We start from the raw sequence: 23183 nt of genomic DNA on the forward strand, positions 1-23183 counted from the left end.
CCGACTGTTGAGTCAGTCGTTTTTTATTGCAGTTGAAAAGTGATTTTCTTCGGTCTCTCGGATGCTGCTGCGCGCTGAGAAATTTTTCACTGCGATATAAATTACGGTGCAGGATTGAGCGAAATTTGATCGAACGGGGGATTAGTGCTAATTAGTATCGATGTAGCCGGCCGTCATTTATTTCGTTTAACCGCGCGCGTTGCTGCACGTTATAATAAATAAAGAAGAGAGAGAGAGAGAGAGAGAGAGAGAGAGAGAGAGAGAAAAAGAGAGAACGAAATAGTATATATAGCGGGATACATGTGTGCATTAGTTGCATGTTATTTTTGTCACGTCCTTATGGCGGTGCTCTATATATCTGTGTTGTTCGCGTTTCATTCCGCCTCGTTAGAGTGACGATAATAACTAGATTAATTATGAGGCGCTATTTATATATCGCAATGCGCGCAACGCGCCGGACGGCGCTCGGAATTCGATCGAATTTAATTTCATTATTTCGACGTCCCGTAAGTGGCGACGGGTCAGGCTCGGGGGGAGGGGGAATGCTGAATATATAATATAATTCGATTCCGGCATGCGTTTCTCGAGTGTGCATATGCCAATTTGCCTTTGTGAGTGTTTGATAAATATGCAATTAGCCTTGTAGGCGAACAATTAAAACCGACCAGATGATTACACTCTCATGATTACTAGATGATAACTCTTATACAGGGTGCTTAAGAAAAGGATTTAGGATTTTAAGAGCAGACAGTACTTACAAAATGAAGGAAAACTGTCCTAAAAAATATGTATCGAAAAATTAATACTATCGAAATTATGAACAATTATTTATTTAGTTAAAGCAAGTGACTTACTTGTGGTGCACGACCATGTATGCAATGTATTTCTTCCGTTTTTTGATTAGAGTAATACGAAGTTATTCTTACCGTACCGTGAAAATTTTGTGATAGCTCTTTGATAGCAATTGTTCACGAGGATATGTGGCTAACAATTGCTTGGTGGAAGTGTGTATATGAATGGGAAGAATAAGCAAGAGCGAAGGGGGATTTTCTTTTTAGGGATTTCTTTAAAATATAGTACTCTCTCTTTACTGATAAATGACATAGACAAATTACATCAGAGAATACAAAAGTGCTAGACTATTAGAGTAAGTCAGTTTAATTAAAATAAATAATTGTTCATAACTTCGATAACATTAATTTTCGACCCATGCTTAAAATGGTTTTCCTTCATTTTATCTGCTTTTAAAATCTATCTGCTCTTAAAATCCTGAACCTTTCTTTTTAAACATCCTGTATATGGATATATTATTATGGACAATATATTATATATTAATTTCATTAAAATTTGCTTATTGTATTGGGTGTACAAATTAGTTCGGTCCGTTTTCAAAAGATGGTTCCGGCTGTTATGAATGGTTCATAGTGACTGTCGATTTTGGCGGTTTCAGAGAGGTTAGACATCTGCCAATAATATTCAGTTTATATCGCTTTGAGTTTCATACAAAAACCTTGCTTTTTACAGTGTTGAAAATGTCGAATTTTGTGTTAACCAAGCAGCATTTGCGGGTGGTTTTAATTTTCTGCTTTAATCGGAAGAAAAGTGCAGCTGAAGCCCATCGAATGCTTGTTGAAGTTTATGGTGACGCTGCTCCAACTGATAAATCATGTAGGGAATGGTTTCGACGTTTCAAGGATGGAGATTTCAGCGTCGAAGACAAGCCTCGCTCTGGACAGCCAAAAAAATTCGAGGACAAAGAATTAGAGGCATTACTCGAAGAAGATCAGAGTCAAACGCAAGAGGAGCTTGCAGAATCATTGGGAGTGACTCAACAAGCCGTTTCCGTACGATTGAGACATGGGAATTATTCAATAACAAGGAAATTGGGTGCCTTATGAACTGAAACCGAGAGACGTTGAAAGGCGTTCTTCATGACAATGCTCGGCCTCATGTCGCAAAAGTCATAAAAAAATATTTGGAAACGCTCAAATGGGATGTTTTACCGCACCCGCCGTATTCTCCTTCTGATTACTGGACATTGCTCCTTCTGATTACTGGTTGTTCCGAAGGATGCAGCACGATTTGGCAGGTCACCGGTTCACTTCTTTCGCAGATATCGAAAATTGGCTTCAAACTTGGATCGCCTCAAAAGACGAGTCATTTTTTCGAGATGGAATTCGAAAATTGCCTGAGAAATGGGAGAAAGTAGTAGTCAACGATGGAAAATACTTTAATTGATCTGTTCATTCATTTTGTTTTGAAATAAATACATCTTTTAGCACAAAAAACGGACCGAACTAATTTGTACTCCCAATATATATTTTATTAATTTTATTAATTTACTTATTATATATAAATATATATAAGTGCTACAGAAAATTATATATGATTTATATACAGAGTGTATAAAAAATACCGACGGGAAACATCTCGAAAACTAAGCATTTTTGAAAAAAATATTTCAGACAAAAGTTGTATGGTCTCAAGGGGAACATAAAACAACTATATCATTTTGTTTACAGATGGCGCCACTTTCGAGATATTCACTGACCATTATTTTTCTTAAATGGAAATCCTAATATTTTATTATATCATCTTTTTCTAACAATTAATTTTAATAACTTTTGTCTAAAACATTTTTTTGTAAAATGCTTAGTTTTCACCGTCCCGGTATTTTTATAACTTTGTATATAGATATATTATGTGGATTATATAGGAATTATACATAAATTTAGAAAACCATGATATAAAAATGGATAAATACAGGGAAAATATTTAGAAACTATGTGGAAATATTTGAATTTTTTGAAGAGGAACCTTATTTATAAAACGAGTGAATATTTACTTTATAATAAAAGTACCGAATTGCAAAAGTGGATGTTTAATTCAAAGCTAAAATGAATTCTAATTTATATATATGAATCTTTCAATTGATTAGAATGAATTTGGTCCACTAACGATGGAGAATATTACATCCTACTTACATTATATCCACTCCTTAATTCCGAGCGGAAATATTCATTTTTTATTAAATTGTCTCACAAACAGCGACTGACCCTTATATAGTTGCCCTATGTATTAATAATTAATAAAAATATTTAACGGTTCAGAATAGAAAATTTATACGAATGGAAAGTCTTTCGAACTCGATTAATTCGTCATTTTACTTTTCCAGTGGGATTTCAAGAAATTCAGATAACAACGTATTAATAATATATCACATACGCCACGTATACAAATTAAATATCGATAATGTTAGTGGCTAACTGAAAGAAGTAAAAAAGAAAACAAGAAAGAAAAAAGAAAAGAATATATATTATATTCAATCGTTGCTATCTCTTTAGAGCCATCTTGCAAATTAATCGACAGATAAACAGCGTGGCTCAGCGATTATATAATTAGTAATATCGAACTAACATCTGCTGATATTGCTGTAGTGGTGGGGGGAGAGGAAGGGGGAGAAGTACCACGAGACAGGGCCGTGATCTTAATTCGGTTACGGAGACAGTGTGATGCAACTTAAGTGCGCCCCCTCTTCTCTTGCCTCTCCCCCCCCCTCCTCCCCTGCCATCCATGTCCTTGATACCCTCCTGAGCTGTCGAGAAAGCTGTCGAGGCGGTCGACCTCGCGCTCTGCCGGGTTATCGTTTCCGCGTGAGTTCGCGGGCGCGCGTAACGACTCTCCTGCACTGTGCGTCGACCGGGCCGTTAATTATTAATTATTTTCCGCGTCAGACTTGTTGCTGGAGCGGAGTGGAGTGTCTCGCGGCCGTGAGCCGTGCGCTGCATTTATCGCGACCGGAAGTACAAGGTGTCGTTTCATGCGACGGGCACGTGGGAAGCACATGCGTCGCGGAGATATGTTCGCAGAGGCGAGAAGGAAGCAAGAGAGAGATGGAGAGAGGGAGGGACAGCTTTCCATTTCGGCGAGCTTTTGCTCTGAGTTCGGAGCAATTCACGTGATTTGTCGGATAGGCGGACGGACGTAAATTTGTTGGTTTTCTGGGCTTGATGTTGCAACAATAATGATGAGGAATGTATCCGCTTTGTGAGTGTTATCTATTACAAAACATGACGAAATAAAAATACATAAGATATGTAAAATGCAATATGGAAGTCCGCGAGAGACTTTGCTGCTTCAAGGTAACGAGAAATTTGTGTCACTGTACGATATAAATTTAGTGATTAATTCAATACGGTATATACTTTACAGTGTCTGTGTATTATTCATAATAGTCATAATATTATTAAACTCCCGTTACCGATTGTCTCGCACATCTTGATAATTATGAAAATCTATCCGACTTCTTTCTCCCTTTGTTTTCGTGTCGCTTTTGCTGCGATCGATTATTATACAGTTGGCATTCGTATAGAGTTTACAGTAAACGCATTCCATTTAGTAACACAAGTCGGTAGAAGCATCATTTTATTTTTGTTGCGATGGGTAATCAAGGATGATGCTTGTGTCCATTTGTGTCATTTAATGCGATGAATTCATCGACATATATAATAACATTGCATATATTATTTTCATAATTTCTATTAGGTTGCGATCGACGTGCGGAATGTTAATTTCTGTTTTTTTCTTTAATTTTGTCCGCCACAAGAAGGAAGGAAAGTTCACAACTCACGATCGAGAATCGAATGTAAAATCGAAAATAAAATTCTTTAATATTACGGAAACTCAGGTGTGCTAACAAATGGTAAAAGCTGTCATTTTCAAAATGAATTATTTTTACAAAGGAATACAAATTCGTCGGTTTTCTTCAAAATAAAGGTATCTTGCTCTTCTCAAACCGTGGATAATACTCTATCTCGTTTTTATTTTCCGTTTTTCTCTCTTGCTGAGACTTATCGCTTACTTTTCGATCACTCCCATATTTTTAATCTCAACTAACATCTTAAACTTAAATCTTAATGTTTTAAATGCTAGCACGTCTATACGTAACATTTCACATACATCCATCAGAATAAAAAATATTAGTTTTTCAGGAGTTATATTTGAAGCAAGAAATATACATGGTTTTTCGAAAATATTTTCGTATTAATTTGTCGTTATACAATATATGTAATATGAAATAAAAGCATATAAATTTGCGTTCCATTTCTTAACCTAATAATTATCTTATATACCTGGAAAATATAAAACTGACAAAATATATTTCTAGAATTACATTTATTAGCATAAATTACAACTAATAATCTATATATCATTGTTAGTAACAGCATTTAACGCGATACATAACACCTTTTTACAATTATTTATTATTTATTTATAATTATTTATTAAAATCAAGTGGTTATATATTACAAATTTTTTTATAAAACTTATAAAAATTATTAAGAATAATTAATTATTAACGATAAAATTTTATCGTTCATATAAATTTTATCGTTTTATTTAAAATTAACGATCAAAATTTTATAAAAAGAATTATAAAAATTTATGAAAATATAAAGATTGGGAATCTAATATTAAAGTGCATTCGTCAATTGTTCGGAATAATAAAGTGCTTGAATTTCTTATGTTTCTTTGACAACTTATTTTAGTAACGGCGGATAATGCCTAATAATAGATAATGAAAATTCGTAATACGACGAAAATTCGAAATATTATCAAACTCCGTATTTTTATTGTCCAGCATTACCGCCTATAGTTGTCAAAAGATTGTCAAGAGATCCATATTATCTTGAAAAAGATTTCACTTCAAAGAGTTTATCCTATCGCATCTTGCATATTTATTTGTGAATATTCTTGCATTAAATTGTCAGTAATAAAAATAGGATTTTTTGTAATAGTAAAAGATATTTCTATTCCGTTTGATAACTTTCACCTGCATCTGAGCTCTCATATAACATATAATATAAATTTAGATGCAATGTATTTACAAAGAACATAGTACATGTGATAAGTTGTACGTAATATATCATGAAAAACCATCAAAATAAGAAGATGTATAAAATGTAATGAAATCCATATGTGTGATGTAAAGAAGTCATTTATTTGAACGAAAAAGAAAATACGTTTATTATCAAATGGTTTATGTACTTTTTGAAAAATGTATAACACATGGATACACATACATAGTTTCAATAAGGAAATTTTAATTTATTTACGTAAACAATTAACTTAGCATACTATTTATTCGGAAAATAACTGATTTAATTAACAAGACAAGGGACGCGACGAACATATTTCACTCTGTTTATCCTTACGTTGAATCAACCAATTTTTTTCCTGTCACCAAAGGAGATTTAATTACGTATATGCAATTTTAACTACTACTTTCAGTTACGCTGGTTGTATTCTTTAATGTTTTGAAGACAATCACAAACGAATTACGATAATAGATATATTTAAGGTCCCTGTATGGTCTTAGAGACCTGAATTTATTTTTAATGTTAATAACAGGACACACATCTCTACCCAAAACTTTCTGAATCTCAGCTATTTCTGTTAACGATGTACTCTCTATTGGAATGGTTAAAAGTACCGGACATTTCTGAGACTGCATTATCCTTAAATATTCGTCCCATAATACAGTTTCGAATACTTGAAAACCTACGATTAGATCCGCTCTTCCATACATCGGATTGGCCATGTAATCGCTGTACAACATACAACAACATTCATAGATAAATTTCTTCTTATTGTAATTGCAACGGGGACAAATCTCCTGCGTACTAAATTCAAATTGTAGGTCTGTTCCTACCAATACAACTATTAGCACTTTTATATTTGGGAAAAGATGTAACAATATTTCCCAAGCTGGTAAACCGTTTCTTTCCACGGCTTCTGCTTTTATAATATGAATGATAGAGATAGATCTTGTCAGTAGAATATCAGATAATTCTGCCTGTGACATACCATAATATACCGAGAGCGGCCCTGACACGTAATCGGTATAGATATAATCCAAGACGTTCCATACGCCCTTTTTGTCTTGTACATATTCTTCTATAAATTTTGCCATCTTATCGAAAGGTCTCATATCGTTATCGGGAAACTTTATAAATTTTAACGATAATGAGGCTGTACTTTCATATTGAACATTTGAGAGCTCAAGATTGAGCCACAGTATCAAAAGGTTGCAAGAAATTTGTTTATGATGCTGTTCGAATTCTTCCTTGTGTTCTAGACAATAGTCGATGGACAAACATTTTTTGCAGGAATACAGTCCGGTCTGCTGATGACAAATAAAGCATAATTTAGCGAAAGTGAACATTTGCTTTTCGTAATTCTCAGGAATACGCCTTAGATCTTGTATAACTGAAAGATAAAATTCACCCTGTGCTTCCAATAGTTCGTCGTAAGTAGAACGACGAGTGAGATATTGCGGGTTGTTCTTTAGGAATTTTTCTATAGCTATGCAAATCTCTCGATGTTGCGGAAAATGCAGGTTTTTGTGATCTTTGGAGCAATAAGAGATGGAGGAACACCGATCACATGTGGTCGAACTTATTATTTCTGTAGTCTTCTTGCAAATGTGGCAAAAGTTTGGATGAAAGATCTTATTGTAATGTACAGACATCCATGATCCAGAATATGGAAGTAATGTTTTTGTTATGTCCATATTAATATGCCTGTGTAACTAATGATATATTACTGAATCTACAAGATTAATTTAGAAATAATATATAGTATTCGGCAGCTTAGCAGAAATAATAGAGTCCGCTATATACACAGTACTGGTGACAGTATGATTATTTGTGGATTGCTTGAATGTCACTAATAAATTGCTTACGTTTGCTTCTAAGCATTTTGACAATTATTTACAGTTTGAAACGTAGTCAATCTGAACTGAGGGCATAAGAGGGCATAAGAGGTATAAATATTTATTATATTTATTACCGCAAGTAATATTGTGAATAAATTTCAAACGTACGGCGAATATCGCGGAACATCATGTTGTCGTCAATATTTTTCAAAATAGAAGTTGAAGAAAGCGTCATATTTTCTCATTTTTTCGTTCCATTTAAACAATATGAAAAAAAAATATTTACATATGGGAAAAAAGATTTTCTAAAAATTGCCGATGGATGTGTTACATAAAGGAGGAGGGTCCCTAAGGCCTGTTTTCGGCACCCTTCAAAATGGCTGGAATCACTTCCTTATACCCTTGGAAGTAATATTTAGTCAATTCCAGCCTAAACGGAAGTATTTAGAGTATATACTTCAAGTATACATGGTGCATCAGCGCGCCCGTATCAAGCATTTCTTTGGAAAACTAAGCGTTTCTGAGAAAAATGTTTCAGATAAAAGTTGTATGGTTTCAAAGGGGACATAAGATGGTGTCATTGGTTTGACCTTAAATAGTCATTTGAAGGTCACGTGAATGTCGATTTCAATATTTTATATAGAATCTCCTATTTTTACATATCTTGTAGCTTATCTCGAGAGCTTTCCAAAACACTATCGTAGATCATGTAGAAACATTTATTACAAATACTTCTGAAAGAAATGACTGACGTATTTTCTGCCGCAAGGCTAAATACGAAGTTTTGAAAAGAACTGTTTTAAGAACTGTATGCACCGTTTTGAGCAACTACGATCCTTTAAGCTTTTAATTCAATAGACCAAGTTCTGCTTATGTCCATGGCCTTATATCGGACCCGATCTCACATCTTAATGTCAGAGATACACAAAATGCGTGTATTCGCGTACCCAGGGACCTAGTTACGATAAAAATAAAACTACTTTTTGTCAGAGCTGCTTCTCAAGATTTTCTTATTACGCAAAAAGATATCTTATTATTTTTTAGTTTTTCTTTATTTTTTCTCCTTTAGTTTTTAATCTTGCATAATTATTAATTATTAATTATTAATTATTAATAATAATTAATAATTAATATATTATATTATTATATACAATATATTAATTATATAATATATTATATTATTATAATATAATGTATTATATATTATATTATTATTAATTATTAATTATTAATTATTAACAAATATTAATTATCCAAGGTCAAACCAATGACACCATTTTATGTCCCCCTTGAAACCATACAATTTTTATCTGAAACATTTTTCTCGGAGACGCTTAGTTTTCCAAAGAAATGCTTGATACGGGCGCGCCGATGTACCATGTATACTTGAAGTATATACTCTAAATACTTCCCTTTAGGCTGGAATTGACTAAATATTACTTCCAAGGGTATAAGAAAGTGATTTCAGCCATTTTGGTCCAATTTTGAAGGGTGCCGAAAACAGGCCTTAGAGACCCTCCTCCTTTCTACAAAGGAAAGTGGGATGAAAATTAAACCAAGTAAAGGAAAGTAAAGAAAATTAAACCAAATAAGGATAATTTCTGTTAAAATCTAAAAAATATTTCATGTTAAAAAAATTTATATATAAACTTCAATAGCTTCAATAGCTCTTTATATGGAGCAATTCAGAACAACTTGCTGTGCTTGAAACGACATGTTCTTCATTCAACGAATTCTAAGATAATTTTTTCTTTTACCAAATGTTATCTGAAGCTTAGTTTTTGAGTTTAAAGATAAATAGTTTAATTATTACGGGTCGGATGTATGAAGTAGGTAGGGAGAATACAACTCATCATTAAACGCAGGCGCTTACGTTGAGCGCCTAATGCAATGAATTCATCGACATATGTAATAACATTGCACACATCATTTTCATAACTTTTGTTAGTCTGCGACCGACACGCGGCGTGTTAATCTCTGTTTTTTTTTCTTATTTTGCCTGCCACAAGGAGGAAGGAAAGTGCACAACTCACGATCAAACCGAAGTAAAATTGAAAATAAAATTCTTTAATATTACGGAAACTCAGGTGCGCTAATAAGTGATAAAAGTTGTTATTCTTAAGATAAATAATTTTTACAATGGAATACAAATTCGTTGGTTTTCTTCAAAATTAAAGGTATCTTCTCTCTTTTGAAACCGTTATCAATACTTTTTCTTGTTTTCATTTTCCGTCTTTCTTGTTTATATCTTCAAAGTTTATTTTTCAACTTTGGAATGTTCGCATAATCAAATATTTTATCGTCAAAATCTAACACACTTTATTTTTATTTAATTATAATTTCTCTACTTTAAAAAAATTTTATATAATTATCTTTATGTAATAATTAATTCGAAATACTTCATTTGCTAGTACGGTTATATTAATACGTCTATTAATCGGCCAGCCATTTCGGCTCAATCGCATGGGACTAACACAGAAATTTAGTGCTTTTTTGTTGCTAATTTGTTGCTCTATTCCCGATTTTGTTGCTCTAGCCATTTCGAAAAAAAACAGTGGCTGTGCTAGCTTAACATTAAAGTTAGCACAGCCACTCGAAAAAAAAATAAAAAACGAAAAACGAACACATATTTTTAAACTACGATTTTGTTGCTAATTTGTTGCTCTATTTCCGATTTTGCTGCTCCAGCCATTTAAAAAAAAAACAGCGGCTGTGCCAGCTTAACATTAAAGTTAGCACAGCCATTCGAAAAAAAAATAAAAATCGAAAAACAAATACATATTTTTAAATTACGATTTTGTTGCTAATTTGTTGCTTTATTCTTGATTTTGATGCGCCAGACATTGCGCCAAAAATCGGTGTGTTAAAAATAGCCGGGGACCTATAGATGTGTGCTAGCTACCATGAAAGAAGGAAGGCGTACTAGGTGGCGACGGGACGCCGTGCGTTCGGGACCTGCATCTTATTTTTTCGTTCCGAAGAGTAAACTACCTGGAAAAATTTGTTGCTCGCCCAATTCCAGTCTTAATATGTTGTCTGATTTTGTCGCTCTTAAGATATCCCAGTTTCAAATTTGTTGCTCACGATATATGTTTAAACAATAGCCGAGAACCCATAGGTGTGTGCTGGCTACAAGAGTAAACTACTCGAAAAAAATTTGTTGCTCGCTCAATTCCGGTCTTAATATGTTGTCTGATTTTGTTGCTCTTAAGATATCCCAGTTTCAAATTTGTTGCTCGCGGTATATGTTTAAACAGTACCCGAGAACCCATAAGTGTGTGCTGGCTACAAGAGTAAACTACTCGAAAAAAATTTGTTGCTCGCCCAATTTCGATCTTTATATGTTGTCTGATTTTGTTGCTCTTATGATATCCCAGTTTCAAATTTGTTGCTCGCGGTATATGTTTAAACAATAGCCGAGAACCTATAAATGTGTGCTGGCTACAAGAGTAAACTACTTGAAAAAAATTTGTTGCTCGCCCAAATTCGGTCAAAATCAGGCAACATATTAAGACCGAAATTGGGTGAGCAACAAATTTTTTTCGACCAGTTTAATCTTGTAGCTAGCACACACCTATAGGTTCTCGGCTATTGTTTAAACATATACCGCGAGCAACAAATTTGAAACTGGGATATCTTAAGAGCAACAAAATCAGACAACGTATTAAGGCCGGAATTGGGCGAGCAACAAATTTTTTTCGAGTAGTTTACTTTTGTAGCCAGCACACACCTATGGGTTCTCGGCTATTGTTTAAACATATACCGCGAGCAACAAATTTGAAACTGGGATATTTTAAGGGCAACAAAATCAGGTAACATACTGAGACTGAAATTGGGCGAGCAACACATTTTTTTCGGGTAGTTTACTCTTGTAGCCAGCACACACCTATGGGTTGTTGGGTATTGTTTAAACATATACCGCGAACAACAAATTTGAAACTGGGATATCTTAAGTGCAACAAAATCAGACAACATATTAAGACCGGAATTGGGCGAGCAATAAAATTTTTCCGGGTAGTTTACTCTTGTAGCTAGCACACGTCATAGGTCCCCGGCTATTTTTAACACACCGGTTTTTGGCGCAATGTCTGGCGCCATCAAAATCAGGAATAAAGCAACAAATTAGCAACAAAATCGTAGTTTAGAAATGTATTCATTTTTCGATTTTTATTTTTTTTTCGAGTGGCTGTGCTAACTTTAATGTTAAGCTAGCACAGCCACTGTTTTTTTTCGAAATGGCTAGAGCAACAAAGTCGGGAATAGAGCAACAAATTAGCAACAAAAAGCACTAAATTTCTGTGCTGGTCTCATGCGATTGTGCTGAAATTGCTGTGCCAGCTTAATAGACGTTGTATTAATCCTTCTTGCCTACTTCCTGACTTCCTGTGCCGAACCCGCAACAAGCAAACACCTTATCTTTATAACAAAAACTAAGCTTCGGATAATATCTTGCAATAGATCTTTGCATATTAAATAAAATTTAGCTTAAAGAAATCGTTCCGTCGCATTATGAGCACGCTTTTGAAAAGTTTCTTTTATTAATATCTCAGTACTTACCGTGGTAATACAGTTTACAGTATGCGCATTCTATTTAGTAACACAATTTGGTAGGAGTATCATTTTATCATTGTTCCATGCGATGGGTAATTAAGGATGACGCTTGTATCCGTTTGTGCCATTAAATGGGAATCACTCAGCACACGGAGAGAGCACACGTAGCTCTTTTCTCGTATAAATTTTACTCTGACTTGTATTCCTTAGTAGTACATAGTCAGTAAAATTTACCTTGCTAAGGACTATAGGAAATTTTTCAACAATATATAGTGCAAAACGATTGGTTGAATGAATGTAACAATGAACGTAACAATGGATGAGTCAAATGCGTTTTGGTCGAAGGAAACAGAATTTCTTAGGACCGAATTTGATTTATAAGAATTAGAAATTCTTCATAATTTAAATTATTAATAATATAAATAAAATTAATTATTAATTATTATTTAATTATTGTTATTATTGAATTATTAATGATTATTTTATTATTTTAATCATTAATTATTATTTAAGTTTTTAATTATATTTCAAGATCTGCAATCTATAAACGATTGATTGAATTTACGCGACAATGAGCGAGTCAACATGTCATGCCCGAAGGAAACAGAATATATAGTCCTATTAATTGAAGCAATTTTTTCTTACTCATGTAGATCTTAATTTTTAAAATATAAGTAACGGATATGAAACGAAAGGGCGAAAAATTCGGGCAGAATGACGATACGATGTCCTCGGTTATAAAATTCTCTGGTAATCTTTATGCTCGAAAATTCTCTCTGTGCAATGAGTATCCTTCAGAAGGTTTTAACCAGTGATGGGTAATATACATTTCAAATGTATCTCGATACAGATATAGACACATATGAGGAAAATGTATCTAGATACAGATACTCAGATGCTTTGGAGGTATCTCGGATATATATCTGATACTTTTAAATTATATTTTATCATAGTAATGATAATGTGTGTAAAATATACTGAACAAATCTTTTATTATTTATTAATATTGTTTGTTTACATTAAAATTATACAAATTAGTCGATAGTCTTACGTATCAAAAGTGCTTCAAACATATCGTCACTTAATCTATTTCGCCGCGGTATTAAAATTTGACCTCCAATGTTAAGTAAACGCTCAACCGATGCTGATGATGATATAATCGTTGAGCTTTAAAAACAAATGTTTCATATGAGGATAATGTGTTGTCAATACGATATCTTTCTGCTTGTCTATCAAATAAGAAAAAACTTTCATGTCGATGGCACTATCAATTGTTTCCACGTTATCTTTGTCTTTTAAAAATTTAAAGAATTGTTCATCTTCCACGGAAGATGCCGAAGAGCCATCAGAAGATATTCTAGTTTTATTTTTTAAATACGCATATTTTTTTGCTTCTGTAATAAGCAAGTTTTTACAATATTCATGGTTCAGGGTCGTTTTTGAAACAATCCCTGCTTCTGGAATTAAGTTTAGCCATTTTAATTTAAGTGTAGGAACAATCATAGATGAAATAATGTAAAGTTTACTGCATATATTGTCAAAATTCAATACAGTATTCCAGAATTTTTTGTTAATGCCATCTACTAGAGCATTTCTCAAGGGTTCGCAACTAGGTAATTCGTGAAGTATCTGCAAATTAATTTTAACCCAGATAGCCAAACCTGCGCGAGCAGATTTCGAACAAAGCCTGCTATCATAGTTTGATGGCAAATAGGCAACAAATATAACGCAGAATCTGTTATATCAAATTATGCCGCCAATCTGCGGTCAAATATGCGCCTGTTATAAGATCCTGTTGTCAGATATTTGACGGCAGATTTGTAGCAAAAACCGCGCAAGACTTGCAGTAATTTGACGGCAGATTGGCGGCAGAAACCGAGCAAACTCTATGCGCAGACTCTACGTGTAGTTTGGCAGCAGGACCTGCGCGGTTTCTGCCGACAATCTGCTCGCACGGCGTGTCACACAGGTCCTGTCGACAAAACACGAGCCTAATGAGGACACAGATGGCTATGGTTTTGATGTGGAGATCTGATCGAAATTGGCGTCAATCTGCGCGCATTCTGTTAGCATTTTGCTTACTGGGAAGTTGCTGCAAAGTTGGCAAAACATATCCTAAATAACAATAGTTTTCTCCCTGTAGCAAATCAAGAGTGCATGCTAAACTTTTCATTACCACGATAATTTTTTTCCATTATCGACAAAAAATACGTGAAAATGTATCTGAAAAGCCGTTCAGATATTATGTTTTATATCTAGTAGAGATGTGCGAATCAAGAATTTTTATGTCGAATCGAATCGAATCTCATTTTTTAAATTCCAATTTGAATCGAATCGAACATCTATGAAATTTCATTCGAATCCGAATCGAATCATTGAAAAATTTAACATGACTATTAAACATGCAAATAATGATGGAAGATTTTAATATGAAAGGGAATATTGACATTGTAATATCATCTTAAAGTAAAATATATATTTAAATATTTAAAGTAATTTATAATTAAGTTATTAATTATAAGTTAAGTTAATTACAAGTTAAAGGTTCACATATACAGGCCTAGTTGGCCCGTTTTGTAGTTGATGCGCCCAAACGCTAATGTATTTGATTCGTATTCGAATCTGTGATTCGAAAATTTCGAATTATTCGAATATCGGATTCGAATCATAGGGATTCGGATTCGAATCGAATCGAATTATATTAGATTCGATTCGATTCGAATTTGCACATCTCTAGTATTTAGATACAGATACAGATCCTTCAATTCGAATGTATCTCAGATGCAGGCTTAGATGCGCAGGGTGTATTTAGGTACTGTATTTAGATACTATCCAACACTGGCTCTAACGGACCTTTTCGTGAGAGTCATGTTGCTCCTGCGATCGCCGGAAAATTCCGCGGCTCAGTCGAAAGTGACGGTTATTTACTCTTGTTAGGTACATGTTAAGGGGGCACATATGTTTGTCGGATCAAAAAAATCGATGTTTTTTTATTTGTTTATTTGTATTGTACATAGTTTCAAGAATTTATGGTTAAAAATGCATCTCGGTACTCGCAAAATTAACGAAGATACAGATGAAAACGTGCGAGCGCGCGAACTCAAACGGAGCGCATGCTACGACTTGCTACCGACCGGAATCGCGCGTGTTCAGACAGGTCATAGATTCGCTTTTGTTAGATAGTCTAATGGAAATGACAAGAAAGCGTAGAACCAGCGTGTTAAATATGGAAAAAAGTGAGAGTGGTCGCATCGGTAATGACCGAATCGCAACACGATCTAAGTTCCGGCCCTGAAGGCTTCTCGACCAAAGACTAATGCGCGCAAGAAGCTTCCAGAAAGTTCGACCGTCGATACATGTATCCTACGTCACGGTTTGTTGTTGTTGGTCTTCTAAACATTCGATTGTGTGCGTTAAACGGCAACGTGATGTATGTCTATTATTCGGATCAGCTGACTATGAAAAGAAGGCCAACGACAACAAAGCTTTTTTCCTTCGATGACATCGCGGAACAAGTTTTGGGAGCACAGCTCTCGCACGTATAATTTGACGGAGCCAATCACAATGGCCCACCTATAATATTAACAGCTATAACTTTATCAACAGCTATTACTTTATTAAAACCCGTGTTGTTGAAATTCACGTTGTTACTTCATTTAACCTGCATCGAGTCGAAACTTAACTTTCATCTGTATCTACCGACTTCCACTTTGCCGCCGTTCTCCTGAAAAGCTTTCTATTCTGGCTATCAAAGAAATTTCTACACGCTGGACTCGATGCAAAAGAAGTGAAGTACGAAACACAGCGAGCTTAGTAGCTCGCAGCTCTTCGAACAGTCCGCGAAAAACGAAATGAAACGTCGAAGTATCGATAGGAAAGGAAAGGCGTGTAACTCGCACTACACGGCCGAAGAAAAAAAGACCACCTCCAACGAATGTAGAGATGGAGAGCGAGGAAACTTATACAAACAAAACCTCGGAAAAGCTACACAAAAAATCGAACGTTACGTTTGATCCTGAAATGTCATTTTGTATTCTGCAATTCTGCGCTGTGTTTACAGCAATATCTGAATGTGTCGTTTGTAAACAATGTGGAGGTGCAGTTAAATTTTTACAATCGAATGTTCGCGGACTCGGTTTTAAATTAAATATTAAGTGTACTACGTGCGATAAGATAATTAATAGCGTATATTCGTCACCGCTAATAGGGGCTGCATACGAGATCAATAGACGATTGGCTTTCGCTATGCGTATTCTTGGTAAGGGACTACAAGGAATACAACGTTTTTGCGGCATAATGGATTTGCCGAAATATGTCGCACAATGCTCCTATGATAAGATTATGGGCAATATACACACTGTCGCGAAAGTCGTTGGAATGCAATCTCTGAAAGAGGCTGCTGAAAGCTGCTGAGATCCAACAAACCAACGATGCTGAACATTCAAATATACCAGACGGCTTAAAAGTATCCGGAGACGGCACCTGGATGAAACGCGGCTTTTCGTCGTTATTTGGTGTCGCGAATATTATCGGATGGTACACGGGAAAAGTGATCGATCTTCTTGTCAAAAGTTCGTATTGCAAGGAATGCGAAGCTCATGAAAAAGATAAGGATTCTGCGGAATATGAGCAATGGATAAAATCTCACGAGGAATAATGCTCAGCAAATCACACTGGAAGTGCAGGAAAAATGGAATGTGACGCCATGGTTCAAATGTTCCAACGATCAGTCGAATTATATAATACCGCATACGCATATTATATTGGTGACGGCGACTCTAAGACATTTTCCGCCCTTCTGAACGCGCGTATATATGATAACATAATACCGAAAAAATTGGAATGTGTGGGCCATGTGCAGAAACGCATGGGTAGGTGGCTTCGCAACATAAAAAACACATATAAAGAAGCAGCGAAAGCTACGAAGTCGAGGTCGGCAAGCCTGGAAGGCAAGGGAAAATTAACGGCATCGTTAATTGACAAATTAACAGTGTATTATGGTTTGGCGATCCGAAATAATTGTGACTCGGTACAAAATATGAAGGACGCGATTTGGGCCACATTTTATCACAAAATTTCCACTGACGTCAAGCCACAACACGTATACTGTCCGCCCGCAGCCAATAGTTGGTACACGTGGCAAAAAGCGAAGGCTGAAGGCTCTGTAAAAAATTACAAACATCAACCTGCTTTACCGGAAATTGTACAGACAGCCATCAAATCCGTGTACGAAGCTTTAAGTAAAGAAGATTTACTGCAAAGATGCATGGGTGGTTATACGCAAAATAATAACGAAAGTTATAACCAGATGATTTGGAAACTTGCGTCCAAGATAACCTTTGGTAGCCTGCGCATTGTTGAAATAGCTGCTTACGTGTCTGCGAGCGTTTTTAACGACGGAGCCGATTCATATTTACGCATAATGGATTTGTTGGACATCCAAGTTGGACGAAATGCGTATGAATATTGTCAACAAGAGGATTCGAACCGTCTCAAACACGCCCGCATCAAAGCGCAACAAGCGACAAGGGAGGCTCGAATTGCTCGTAGACTTTCTTTATCGAAGCAACACATGACTAACGAGGCACAGGAAGGTACTTCTTATGGCGCTGGAATAGCTGAGTAATAGTAAGTTTGATTATACAAAAGTTATATTATGAAGTTCTTATATCAAAACTTTAAACGCTAACTTTAAACGTTTTTCTCGAAACGCTATTTTCCGTCAGTGTTTGCACAATAACTCATCGAGTTTTCAATATTTCTGGATACGCCTTAGATGAAAATATTCGTAATTAAATTCTCTGTCGTCTGTCGAGGGCGTTTTTCGATTTTCCGTTTCGTTTTTTTTTTTTTAACAACAAATGTGACGAAATTTTGAAGAAAATGTGCATTTTTCTTTTTAAAGTTACGCCATTTTGTTAATTTTGCGAAATTCAAAAATTCCCCCCGAGGGACCATAACTACAACCTTTATGTTTAAAAAAATATTTTTGTTTTGCAGATCGCACGAACGTACAGGACGGAATCATGCAGACATTGCAAAAATCGGGTTTCACGCCATGTTGCGTCATTTTCACAATATTTGCTCAATCGAACTTTCGTTTACATTTTTTTGTACTGAAATATATGTTATATAATCTGAAAAACACCCCGTATTGATATCTTTATCCCAGGCTGAGAAAAAATTTCTCGAAAATTGGCTTTTTTTTACGAGTGATGAACATATGTGCCCCTTAAAAGCGTATCACACTAGCGATTCGCGACTGCGGCTGCGACTCGCGACTATCGTTTGGACGGCTGTCCATTTTTCGAGTCGCAGCCGCAGTCGCAACCAATCACAGAACGCCGTATAATCACGTGACGCGCTCGTCATAATCACATTTATTTAATAGTATGTAGAAGTCGGTGATCATTAGAATAAGGTTATATCCAATGTTGTTTTATATGTTATATACTTTTTTTAAAATGTCAAAACAATTTAATAAGGAGATAGACCATTATTTAGTAGATCTCGTAGAATGTAAACCCCTTCTATGGGATTGTACGTGTGACAGTATGTTAACAATATTTAGCCGTAGCCGCGATCGTCAATCGCAAGTGTGATTGGAAAACAAGAAATCACAATCGCAATCGCAGTCGCAGTCGCGAGTCGCTAATGTGATACGGGCTTAACGCGAAATAGAAAAGTCGCCGGAGATAAGATAAGCACCGCACTTGGACGCTACTGTAAACTTATCGGTACCTGCGACGAACCTGATCGGCCGCGCGCTCGTCATCTTTTTTTTCCCAATAAGGAGAAAAATAAAATTGGAATATTAAATGTGATCCATCCTTAGCGCCGCTTATCGTTGAGAATTGTGACTTTCGTCGGTATCCATTTGTGTGTTGCGAGAGTATTGTGTGTCAGTCCGGGTTTTACACTCAGTGATCTTAGAAAATCTCACCGTAGATACTTGTCCCATGGTTCGAAAAAAAAGAAAGAAATTTATCGAAATGCGTGCAGAATAAAAGTCGCTCATCCACGATGTGTCGTGTTTCAGGGTTCCGGGTACTTAAAGCGTGCGAATACTGAACGCCTCCATGAAATTTTTAACCAGGTAAGCGAAAACGATACGACGCTCAAGTGAGTTGCGTTTCAAAGTGGTCGTTGATTCTTACGATTGTCACGAGATAGTTTGAGATGACACGCGGTACTTTTACCCTGAAATTGCAAATTCGGTAATCCGGCGCTTGGCGATTTGCAGTACGCCACACAGGAGAAGAATGGCGAGAGGTTCATGACCGCATCCGACTTCGTACGCAGTTATCTTGGCCTTTACACGGATGCCGATTACAATCCCGATTCTGTCAATTTACTTGCTGGTATCGTCGACACTAGCAAAGATGGGTAAGTAAAGCACCGGCGTCAGCGCGGGAGAGAAAAGTGATTATTTAATTTAACTAATGTCTTCAAATCTCTACAGGGTAGACTACTTAAATTGACAATGCGAAATATTTAAAAAATAAAGCGTTGAAGAAAGAAATGTTTTAAATAAAAGTTGTATGGTTTAAAGGGAGACGTACAATGGTGCCCTTGGTTTGATCTTGAAACGTGTATTTAACCTTTAGAAGACCGCAGTTGTTTTTTCCGACTTTTTTATTTTAAGTATTAGAACTTTATTATTAACATCATTGGGTTGAATAACGAAAAAGATGGCGCCACTTTCGCGCTAATATATTGGCTTCCGGTCCGGAAAAGAATCAGGATCCTTTTTTTTTTCAACTTAATGTTATTAGATATTATTAGAATAATTGTTTAACATCATTTTAGAGAAAAAGTTTGACAAATAACATGTATAAAAATTTTTACACCGCAATTTATGAAGTAGAAGACAGTCAAAATGCATCATATGTATTTATATACATTAATTTATTTCGCAATAAGTACATATTTTGTCGAAAATATAAAAAGAGTAATTGAAAAAATAAAAGGACTAATGCTTTTACAATACATTTAGTAATTTTTCATGGTATGGTACAGTTTGAAGCACGGTACAACGCAAAGAGGTGCATCGCATTCACCGCAAATGAATAACAACAAATATAACCATAAGTATTATCGGCTCGACAGTCATATCACACACAGAGAGCGTTTGCCCGATCCTGTTTATAAATCGAAACTGGTACAATACAAAGTATAACGTGTAAGCGAATATGAAATATAAAAATAGAATATTAATAAATTAAAATATCCTACAATAGTAAGTTAAAACCTGATAAATTGGTTTTCGGGCCTCCAAAGGACCACCACTCAAACACATCTAAATCCAGTTTATATAAAGCAGTTAAAAGCCAATAAATTGATTTCTGGTCCTCCAAAGGTTGAGGTCAGATGAAAGCTAACTTAATTTTTTCAAATGGAAATTTCAATTTTTTATTATATCTTCTTTTTCTACCAATTAATTTTAACAACTTTTGCCTGAAACATTTTTTTATTTGCCTAATATTTTCTGAGATATTTAAGAAAAACTTGGCAACTTTTTCAATATTTAACTTACGATATCTCGCTAACTATTTATCGGAAGAAAAAGTCGTACCAGATTTTTTTACTCTACTTGGTCTCAAGAATATATTGTTACAATAGCGCCTAGACTTTTGTTAATTTGATGATTTTGAAATTTCCAAAAGTCGATAAGTTAACAAAAATTAGGGCTTATTATTGTAATAATATATTCTAAGTAGGTTTAAAAAATTAAGTTGACCTTTATCTGACCTTAAATGCATGTTTCAAGGTCAAACCAAGGGTACCATTGTACGTCCCCTTTTAAACCATATAACTTTTATTTAAAACATTACTTTCTTTAACGCTTCGTATTTTACATTATTAACTCAAATAGTCCATCTTGTATAATTAATACATAATTATATTATACATATATTAATCAACATCATTTTATATAGGCTGACTCTTTAAGTGTTCGCCTAAAACATTTTGGAAGAAATGTAGTATTCGAAAAAAAGTTTTAAGCGAAAGTTACTTGGTTTTAAGGGGGATAATAAAACCATGACCTTGTACTGACCTTGTTTTTCTCGAATACGTTTTTAATAACGCATTTCTCTCGAGTTTTAGGTGGCATTTAAAGCGAGTCACTCTATAATGATGTTAATACAGTTAATTAATACAATTGATAGATTTGTCTTGGGAGTGACATTATTCAATTAAACCTTTCATTGAATTGAATTACGAGACAGTCAAACTCTTCGTGAAGCTGAAGTTCACTTCACTGAGAGAAAAAAAACTGATTTTCGTTTCAGGCTTATATCGTTTGCCGAATTTCAAGCCTTCGAAGGTCTCCTCTGTGTACCAGACGCTCTATACAAAACAGCTTTTCAGCTCTTTGATACTAATGGAAATGGAATGGTTGCATTTGGTAAGAATCGTGCGGGGAAACCGCGATTTTCCCTTAGAATCATCCGCTTGTGCTTTATATTTATGTGCCCTGTGATCAATCTGTAGACGAGTTCGTTGAGGTGATGCGGAAAACTGTGCTGCATCAAAAGATGCCCTTTAATATGGATAGTAGCTTTATCAAACTTTACTTTGGGAAGGATAAGAAGAGGCTGATCAGCTATGCGGAGTTCAGTCAATTTTTGCACGTAAGTCTCTCTATCGCACGCCTGATTGCAGACTCGGTTATTATTTCCGTTTCAAGGAAACAAAACATCTGATGCGAACCATGTGTGACATAACGAGTGGCGATGATTACGAAATACGCTCTATGTCCGCCTCGCCTTTTGCAGCGACTTTGTACGCAATTCAGGAGCCGACTGGTATTTCATAAAGCTCGCGATGACAATTTGCGTTTTTTGAAATGTTCCGAGTATTTTATTAACGAATGGGATAGAATTTACCGAGCTTTAGAAATTTTAGTTTTGGGGGAAGAGAGATTTAGAGTTAGAAAAATGAAAAAACCATAATTGTAAGATTGCAATATAAAATATAATATAAATACAACACTGCAGTTGTTCAATATAAAAAATAAAATAGGAATATATCGCCTTCTATTAAAAAGAAAAAAAAAATTCTCAGGACTTTCACGAGGAGTATGCGACGGAAGCCTTCAAAAAATTCGACAAGGACGGCGCAGGTTTCATTTCCGCATTAGATTTTCAAGACATTATGCTCAGTATTAAGAGTCATCTCCTGACGAAAGACGTGAGAGATAATCTGATCGCTGTAAGTATTTTTCCGAACAGGTCTTGGGAGTGTGGACAATTGAATTTTCACTACTTTTTTATTGCGGTATAAGTTATTTGATTATCGATCTTAGCATTTGAGTTTCCAATATCATAAATAAATAATATTGAAATCTATTGAAATATAATTAATATATATATGAGTGCTCTCTAAAAGCTTCATTTTTCCATGCGTTGCAGGCAGTCGGCGCCGGCCAGAGCGGGCGAAAAGTCAGCTTCCCGTACTTTATGGCGTTCAATTCTCTTTTGAATAACATGGAACTTATCAAACGCATCTATTTGAATGCGACTAACGGCCATAGATACCAAGAAGTTACTAAAGGTACGCGACGAAGTTTGTTATTGCGGCAAATGTAGGGGAGACCGGGGCTAGTTGATACAGTTTTTTTAATGAATTTTTTAAGCATAAGTAACAAATGGAATATAAGCGGCATGAGAATTTTTTAATAGCTACATGCTTACACAACACAAAACAAATAAAACAACAAAAATTATTTTTTTGATTGAATATTTCTGTTAACTTTGTTGCATCAATGAAAAATATAAGGCGACAGCATTTGTAACAATTAACCTCATATATGAGGTCAGTTGTTACAGTTATCGGGATCAGTTGTTACAGATCTCTATATTTCAAAGAATATATTTAATGATTAGAAATAAATAAAAAATGTGCATAACAT

General features: G+C 35.1%; 2 protein-coding genes across 7 annotated transcripts in view; both read left to right on the top strand.

The window, feature by feature from the left end:
* Positions 1 to 23183, top strand: part of aralar1 (calcium-binding mitochondrial carrier protein Aralar1) — a 107783-nt gene that overhangs the window by 71149 nt on the left and 13451 nt on the right. For all 6 annotated transcript variants that reach the window (XM_025307351.1, XM_019845163.2, XM_011154750.3 and 3 more), the window contains 6 exons: positions 19308 to 19364; positions 19512 to 19654; positions 21562 to 21677; positions 21764 to 21903; positions 22337 to 22483; positions 22684 to 22825. In XM_025307351.1, coding sequence (XP_025163136.1) covers positions 19545 to 19654; positions 21562 to 21677; positions 21764 to 21903; positions 22337 to 22483; positions 22684 to 22825 — 655 coding nt within the window. In that variant the 5' untranslated portion in view covers positions 19308 to 19364; positions 19512 to 19544. The remainder of the gene's footprint in view (positions 1 to 19307; positions 19365 to 19511; positions 19655 to 21561; positions 21678 to 21763; positions 21904 to 22336; positions 22484 to 22683; positions 22826 to 23183) is intronic.
* LOC112590520 (uncharacterized) lies at positions 15028 to 18731 on the top strand. The gene is made up of 2 exons (XM_025307352.1): positions 15028 to 17896; positions 18269 to 18731. The coding sequence occupies exon 1, from the start codon at positions 16959 to 16961 to the stop codon at positions 17892 to 17894; it is 936 nt and encodes a 311-aa protein (XP_025163137.1). The 5' UTR covers positions 15028 to 16958; the 3' UTR covers positions 17895 to 17896; positions 18269 to 18731.

This window comes from Harpegnathos saltator, unplaced genomic scaffold, assembly GCF_003227715.2.
Source record: "Harpegnathos saltator strain DR-91 unplaced genomic scaffold, Hsal_v8.6 scaffold846, whole genome shotgun sequence".
Taxonomy (NCBI): Eukaryota; Metazoa; Arthropoda; class Insecta; order Hymenoptera; family Formicidae; genus Harpegnathos; species Harpegnathos saltator.

What these genes read in the sequence shown, in the direction of transcription:
- LOC112590520 (XM_025307352.1), top strand. Translation starts at nt 16,959, where the DNA reads ATGGAATGTGACGCCATGGTTCAAATGTTCCAACGATCAGTCGAATTA.